Source organism: Crinia signifera, chromosome 6 (assembly GCF_055691185.1).
Source record: "Crinia signifera chromosome 6, ASM5569118v1, whole genome shotgun sequence".
NCBI classification, from domain to species: Eukaryota; Metazoa; Chordata; class Amphibia; order Anura; family Myobatrachidae; genus Crinia; species Crinia signifera.
In genome coordinates, this window is record NC_139222.1 from 180414312 (window position 1) to 180422720 (window position 8409).

Consider the following 8409-nt stretch of genomic DNA (forward strand, 5'->3'; position numbering starts at 1 on the left):
CTGGTTATGTTTAGGGGGGGGACCGCACGCCGTTTTTTTTCTTTTTTTTTTTTACAACCAAAATCGCATATATGAAAATGCGCACATTTTCAGGACTGAAAATGCGCACATTTTCAGGACTGAAAATCAACCTAAATCGCGGCAAATCGCATTTTTTGCCGCTAATTCGCATCTCATTACATATGCGAATTAGCGTCTAAAAATGCGATTTTTAAAGGTGCGATTTCTGGCGAGTTTGGAACTCGTCCAAAAATCGCACCCTATTACATTTCGCCCCTGGTATCAACTAAGAAAACCATTATCCCTGCATTGACTGTTCTCTTGACATTAGCCAAAAAGTACATTTTAACTCATTGACTATCCAATAGATCTCCTTCAATAATGGAATTCAGACGTGTACTGTTAAACATACTATTTGAAAGACAAGCTACCCTCCAAGACATGAGAAAGGAGCAGCGCCTTTTTAATATAAAATGGGATCTGCTTATTTTAAGTCTGGAAGTCAAAACGCATGTTTTTTTTTACACCATCAAATTGCTGTGCATGTGAATGCTACTAAAGCTTAAAATATTTGGTTCTTTCTAAAGAATATTTATCAAAAACAGTATATTGGAACATGTTTCTGCCTTTGCTAAGTTTGGCTAAGTCGCTTAGAAAATGCCGCTACATCGGTGTGTGCGTAGGAGCCATAGAAACAGCGATGTACATCCCTATTGCTGGACAAGATTTGTGGTCAATGAGCACAAATCTCTCTGATCGTGTGTGTTCTCCACCGGAGAACACTGGTGCTGTCAGCTCGCTCAGCATACAGCACACTGCTGATCGACCTGGCGTCACTAGAAAGCCCTACATACATCGGCATGTGTGTAGGGTCCTTCATGTTACTATTCTAGCTTCTATTGGGGCAAAACAATTTTTTGAGGTGAGGGGAAGAATGAAAAAACAGTACACGGAAACAAAATGTGAAATAATATATATTTATTTATTTTATGTGTCAATATATAAAGTCATACAATGTACTTGCTCTGATTGCTTTCACTATGACAAGTTAAATGTCTGTACCATATACTTCACTTTCCTATTTCTTGACTGATTATTGAAAATTTTAAAAAATTAAACTAAATGTATTTCATATTTTTTTTTTATAATAACCTATACACAGTAGAGGATGCAGTTTTATTAGTTTTAGCGCAAATATTCTTCAAAAATGGAGCCTAGCCATAACAAAAAAGAAAAAAAAGATACTTGTTTCCTAGCATGGCGCCTACGATTTTGATTGTATCCTTAGGGTCCAAAAAAATCACGTTGATCGCATCGCATGCAACCAAATCGCATGCGATGCGATTTTTACATCGGAACCAATGTAAAATGGTCCCTGAGACCCGATTTTTACATTGGGCCCAATGTTAAATGCCCCCCAGACCCCAATTTTAATTGTATACCCACCCTGATGGGTCAAATGCCCCCCCCCCCCCCATTGTTAACGCCAGCCCACGATGAACGCCAACCCGAATCGTGGAGAGCGCAGCGAGCCCACGAGGGGCGGCGGTACGCGTCCTCCGACCTTTTCATACCCCCACTATCCATGTGGGCGTGGAGTTGATTTTATATAGTGTGGCGAGGCCGAAGCGTGGCGAGCGGACGCGCATTACTTCACAGGTATTACGCGCCCCCTCACCACGCTTCGGGCTCGCTACGCTCGCCACACTATATAAGATCAACTCCATGCTGGCGTGGATAGTGGGGGTATGAAAAGGTCGGAGGACGCGTACCGCTGCGCTTGCCATGCTTCGGGTCGGCGTTCATCGTGGGTTGTCGTGAACAATGGGGGGGGGGGCATTTCACATGTAAAATACCCATAAGGGTAGGTATACAATGAAAAATCAGGTCCATTGGCCCATTTAACATTGTTCCCTATGTAAAATCGCGTCCATCGCATCGGTCTCATCGCATGCCTTAACTTAAGGCATGCGATGGACGCGATTTTTTAATTGTCGGGGAAAAGGCTAAAAATAGCCCTGAAATCGCGTCGGTCGAGTCCATCGCATACCTTAAGTTAAGGTATGCGATGACCTGCGACGGGCGCCGTGCTAGGAAACAAGTACCAAAAAAAATGACCCTCATTAGATTATCATAATATTCACTAATCTTGATATATAGCCACCAGTCCCTAGTGTATTGGTAGACCGTATCAGTCAGGATGTGGATGGAAAGGTCTACAGTGTCTAGGTCGACAGCTAATAAGCAGAAACCTAAATATCGACAAGCAAAAGGTCGACATGAGTTTTTCAAGACAATATGGACCCCTAATTAAAGTATCAAAGTACTCCTGCATTGGATTCCACATCGATATTAAAGTATGAAGAAGTTCAAAAAAATTCCAAAATACAAAAGACCAATCAACAAGATACCATCAGGTATTTGTTCCTGGATGCTCTAGCTATTTACACTATCTCTGCCACCTACACATTTCCGCAGGCACCAAATCTTACCTTGTGTGCAGTGGTTTTAGGGTGTCTGGCTTGACATCATGGCCAAGCACAATATTGCCAGCACAATACAAATATAGAGGAACACCAGCTTCCCACTAATTCCCCTTCATGTTCACTGCAATTTGTCAGTGTTGTAGTGCCGAGGTGTCAATGCACCTATTAAGTCTCATTCACAGTTGTACTGTTTGAACCTATCCGTTCACCCTGGTGCAATAGACAACTAGCCAGGTTCAATTAGAGTCGTGGTTCCCAACCTCGTCCTCATATACCCCCAACAGTGCATGTTTTCCAGGTCTCCACACAGAAGCTGCATCTACTATAGGTGACCTTGAGGTACCTATTAAGCTTCAGGACAGGGTGCCGGACGGGATCCCGACAGTCATTTACCCGACGTTGGGATCCCGACTGTGAAAACACCGACAGCCGGGTGCCCGACGGCCACTGGCTATTCCTCCTCGTGGGGGTCCACGACCCCAATAGAGGGAGAATAGAATAGGTGCTGAGTGTAGCGAGCCACCGTGCCCGCAGCGTGGCGAGCCCGCAAGGGGCTTTGTTGCACTCACCATGCTGTCTGAGTCTGGCCAGTCGGGATTCCGACGTCTGACTAATGACTGTCGAGATCCCGACTGTCGGACCCATAAGACAAATAGTATTCATTTAATACAGTTAAAGTTATAGGGGGAATCCTATTACCAGCAATCGCTGATTGCGAGTAATAGGCTCACCCTGGGCTAAATAGCTCTGATAAGCCAGCACATGCAAGAATGCATAAAGTATTCCCAGGGCTGGAAACACACTGAACCTTTGTGTTTTTGGGTAAACTTATGCTTTTTATAGGGCAAAAAACTTTGGAAAGGTCGATAATAAACACTGGGAAAAAATTGTTCAATGTCCCTGAACCAGAAGACTAATATGATCTGGTAAAAGCAGATAAAAAATGATTGTTATGACATATTCAAGCCAATTATATCCTGAAATAACAGTGTTGCAATTGCCTTTTTATATATTGTTATGCACATCTACTCTAGTATTCTCACCCAATAATCCCATACACAGAATGCAGCATGAAGGGGCTCAGTGAAGGTGGTGGTGAAAGTGTGCAAGTGTCTGATTGGATCACACAGCTCATGAAAAGACAACTGCCCCGCCTCATAGTCTAGAGATATTCTCAATCTTTGACAGGAAAACTTGTTCGCTAGTTGGATTTCCTTACTGTCATGTACCACTGAATACTGATTATTGTTATACCTGCGCAGACACCACGAATTGTTGTTCTCCCCAATATTTGAGTCATCTCCACTCCTGTCTATGCTGGGGTAACACATCCCGATCTTCCAGTTGCCAGAATCACTGCTCTCCACTTCCCAGTAAGTGCGTCCTGCACTAAAACTGCTGCTGCTTAATACCTGTGGATAATACTGAAATCTCGCAGGATGATATTGTTTTATTTCTGATCTAGAAATAGTTTTTAAGTCACCAGATATATCTATGTCCTCACAAGCCGTATTCACATCTAATGATATATCTTCAGCTTTCTGCACATGCAGCCGTTTGACCCAGGTCACAAAATCAGATAAGCCTGTGTGTACTATCTCTGAGATCAGACCCTTATTGAGATTACTTAGATCCTGGACCTGTTTATCACATCTATCTATCTCCTCATTATCTTCATCCTGACTATCGCAGAAGCCCCCAGTGCCTGTCTCCTGTAAGACCGTTAAGGGATCAGCCATGTTACACATCTTCTCAATATGACACATCTTTATTGACAGCTCGTCCTGCTTTATTTCCACCTGTTTAATGCGATGAGAAATTGCACTGGAAATCTGACTTTCCTGTTTGGATATTTCACCTAGGGCTCTTCTCTCTAGGTCTTCCAGCTTTCTCCTGATGCCTGTAAATAGAGAGGTGACTTTCTCGATTTCACCCGCTGCTTGTTCCTGCACTTCTTTCTTGTGCTCCTGCAGACTTTGCACTCCTTTCTCAGCCTCCTTACTTTTTGAGGTCAGTTTCCCCAGAATCTTTCTCAGTTTCTCCTTTTTCTTGTCAGAAGCATCCTTCACAGGTGTTATTCTGTGTCCTTTGTGTTCTCCATCCAGCCGGCATGACACACAGATATAGGCAGCATCATCTGAACAATAATATTCCAGTATTTTCTTGTGGATCGCACATTTTCTGTTCTCCAGAACAGTGGTGGGTTCTATTAGGACATGTTCCTCTGACTTACTGTGTACTTTCAAATGACTGTTACACAGAGACGCTTCACAGAGTAAGCATGTCTTAACAGCAGGTACATGAGAGTGAATACAGTGTGTGCAGAATATTACAGTTTCCTGGTGCTCTGGGTGAGCAGAAAGGAAACGCAATGCTATGTTACACAGTGTCGTGTTCTTCCTTAACAGAGGACGATCCTGGAAATGTTCTCTGCATTCAGGACATGTATAAAGTCCAGCTCTCCCTTGTGTATCCAGCACACGCTCAATACAGATCCGACAGAAGTTATGGCCACATCTCAGTGTTACAGGATCTGTATAAACATTTAGACAGATTGAGCAGTCCAGCTCCTCTCTCAAATCTGCAGTCGCCATACCTGAAAAAAGAATTTTCTGTTACCACCAATCACTCAAAAATGTTTACCTTAATATGTTGCCTTATAGAACAGTGGCAGTCCTGCTGTGGAAATACCTTTCTTTGCTCAGTTCTTGATCTCAAAGGTTGATTAATTATTTTTGACATAGAGCTTTTTCACATGAAGACACTTGTTAAGTTCAACAGTCAGAATTCTGACTCACAGCTAGAACATTGGAGCCGGAATACCAACTGCCAGCATAGTCATAAATGTGGCTGGTGGTGGGTTAGGCACTTAGGTGGTGGGCTTAGGGTTAGATCATGAGGAGAAAGGATTAGGCTACAGGGATGGGAATGGAAGGGTTACGCGGGGTAGGGGCAGTGGAGGTAAATATACTTACCCTACCCCTGACAGGATTTCTGGCATTGGGGTGGGCAATATTTAAGCTAACAAACTATCTGATTACTATAATCTAAATGTCACAACAGAATATATAATTTCCTTATTGAAAGAGAGAGGGAGGGAGGGAGAGAGACTCCACAAGTTAAATGCAAAGATGATGTATTTCAAATCCGACGTTTTGGAGTTTCTATACCCCTTTTTTAAGGTGTACAGCTATATATACTGCGTTTTTATAAATTTGGTGCTGGCTACCTGATAGTTAAACATTTATGATGATGCATTTCTAACAATAAAACTTTTGTGTAAATCAGCATGTAAAATCCTATAAAGCAGTGGTTCCCTACCCTGGTCCTCAAGTACCCCCAACAGTGCATGTTTTCCAGGTCACCCAGCAGGTGCACTCATTATTCACTGCCACATTTTAAAAGATCCAAAGGTGGAGCTAATTATGTCACTTATGATTCTGTGTGGAGACCTGAAAAAACGTGCACTGTTGGGGGTACTTGAGGACCAGGGTTTGAAACCACTGCTATAAAGGGTTATATGTAAATTTTCTTTATAGACTGTTCCTGAACATTGCAAAGTTCTCTCTTTATTTAACTAGCACTAAACTCGCTAATATGCCATCTGTTTCGATTGACTGGTATCATGCATATCGCTAAGTGTGCATGCATGATATACGTGCTCCAACAGACCCTTGTGGCATCGCAAGCGACTGCGAGAGGGCGGTTATCGTGCATACAAAGTGATATGTCTGACTGGATAATATGAATACTATTCTGAAAATATTTCTAAAAAGTTAGATAAACAATGCATTTAGTAAAAGAGGTGATACACTAGTCCCAATCTTTTTTGAATGATGGCACCCTAGAGTTTCAGAATTTTTCCATGGCACCCCTAGGTGTAGAATAATAAAGATAAAATTAAGTAGATTGTGTTTATATGTAATTCTTCGGCAGGGCCACCAATAGGGGGGTGCTCTGGGTACAGCTGTCTCGGTCCCCTGGAAGGGCCCGGGCAGCTAATTTTGCCCACCGCAACCCCCCCGACTGGACGCCAAGGACGCCAGCAGCCAATTAAAATGCTGCACCAGCTTTTGAGACTATCAGAGCTTGCGTACCGGCAGCCAATCAGAGTGGCTGCCGGTACGTGAGCTCTGATTGGCTCACCAGCCAGTGCTGCATTTTAATTCGCCACCGGCATCCTGAGTTGAAGAAGTCTGTGCTCTGGGACCTCCGGGCTGCAGCTCAGTGGAAGAGGAGATGGGGGAGCAGGAGCCAGATTATGGTATGTAAAATGATGAGGGGGGCCCAGGGCCTGGACTGGAAATGGGTCCTGGGCCCCAAAATTCCTGATGGTGGCCCTGTTCTTCGGTTCCGTTATGAAGTAAAGGGCAGGATTTGCTTCTGTTTGTACACATATTTTATGAATGGCAGCCACCAGCACTGGTTTTGTCCATAAATAGTTGATCATCAATAATTTTAATTGGTCCTGGACCACCAACCCAGGGCACCCTTGCAAGTGTCCTGGTACCTTATCACTGGCAAATCAGCTCCTGACTGTTAAGTTACAGGCTGGGTGTAAAAAGGGACAGTAAGGAGCTGATTGCACAGTGGTAAAATACCATCACTTTATCACTTCTCCCTTATCACTGCTTCATACATCGACCCCATTTATAAGAAAAAGGATTATTTACTTATTTGTGCTCCTGTTGGTATGTGACTGAGCAGACCAGGATTACACTGCTATGTTATTGTGGGTTCAATTGTTTCTCTGTAGTGCAGGTCAATCCTGGAACTGCACCAAATCAAGCCAGGAGCACAGTACAGTATGGCCGGTTTCACACACTCCGGCTCCTGCCGGACGGTGAAATCCCGCACGGCCAGGGAGCCGTGCAGCACACAGTAGTTTATCATGGAGGGGATGGCCACAGCCCAGCAGCCGTCCCTTCCAGTGGCGGGATCCGGCTGCAGCCGTGCGGCCGGGCTGTGGCCGTCCCGTGTGAATGGACACAATAGTGTCCATTCACAACTAATGTGTGCGGCACGGCTCCCCGGCCGTGCGGGATTTCACCGTCCGGCAGGAGCCGGAGTGTGTGAAACCGGCCTATGTCAGGCCACTTCTCTATATCCTGCACTCAATCAGTACAGACTTGCCAGAAGTTGTGTCCACAGCTCAGTGTTTTAAGACAATGGTAAATTACTCCTCCCTCAGATCAGCAGAAACCTGTTAAGGCATTTCAGAAAACAATTAAACAATCTTGTAGAAAATGTGCCAGAACTTGTTGTAAATAATTCCACTTACCAAGGAAGAAAGTGTCACTCTAATGCTGTCTGTACAAATGATATGGCGTTGCTGTAATATGTTTACAAAGAAGGTCAACCCCTCTGATTTATGTCACTTCCTCCTAAACTAGACTTGCAGGCTGATAGTTTCACTTTCACATACAGCTACAGAGGAACACACACAGAACTCACCACAAAATAGTTTTAAGGCATCCAAGATTTAAAGGGACATTACTACTTTATTTAAAATTTTATATAGAAATAAACCATTATTAAACTTAAAGTGGTATTTATTTTTAGATTTGCTATATGTGTATGGGTAACGCCCTTACTCACCCTGCTTAGATAATACTATATCCAACTCCAACAATCTCTTTAGCTGCTGAAAATATGACAAACCTCAGCATGCTGCAACTTATAGTTTAACAACTAGGGTGATACAGCAGGTTGCCTAGCTATGCTATGCTTCCTCTTCTCTCCTGATAAGAACATTAACACCGATCAACACTCAATGTAGACCACTTTTGAATAACAATAATAATAATAGCAAACAAAATTACAATTAAGTTAAACATTTAAACCAGAATGTTTGAATTGCAAAGGACTGCTAAGGGTTAAACTTTTTTTTTGGTCCTGGGCATTATAGGCACAGTCCATTTTG

The 8409-nt window shown here is 43.3% G+C and overlaps 1 protein-coding gene across 1 annotated transcript; it reads right to left on the bottom strand.

The window, feature by feature from the left end:
* Positions 1-1796: 1796 nt before the first annotated feature.
* LOC146008723 (E3 ubiquitin/ISG15 ligase TRIM25-like) lies at positions 1797-7858 on the bottom strand. Its single transcript, XM_083148324.1, has 2 exons — positions 7768-7858; positions 1797-5082 (listed from the first exon to the last, which is right to left on the bottom strand). The coding sequence occupies exon 2, from the start codon at positions 5078-5080 to the stop codon at positions 3512-3514; it is 1569 nt and encodes a 522-aa protein (XP_083004450.1). The 5' UTR covers positions 5081-5082; positions 7768-7858; the 3' UTR covers positions 1797-3511.
* Positions 7859-8409: the final 551 nt, after the last annotated feature.

What these genes read in the sequence shown, in the direction of transcription:
- LOC146008723 (XM_083148324.1), bottom strand. Translation starts at nt 5,080, where the DNA reads ATGGCGACTGCAGATTTGAGAGAGGAGCTGGACTGCTCAATCTGTCTA.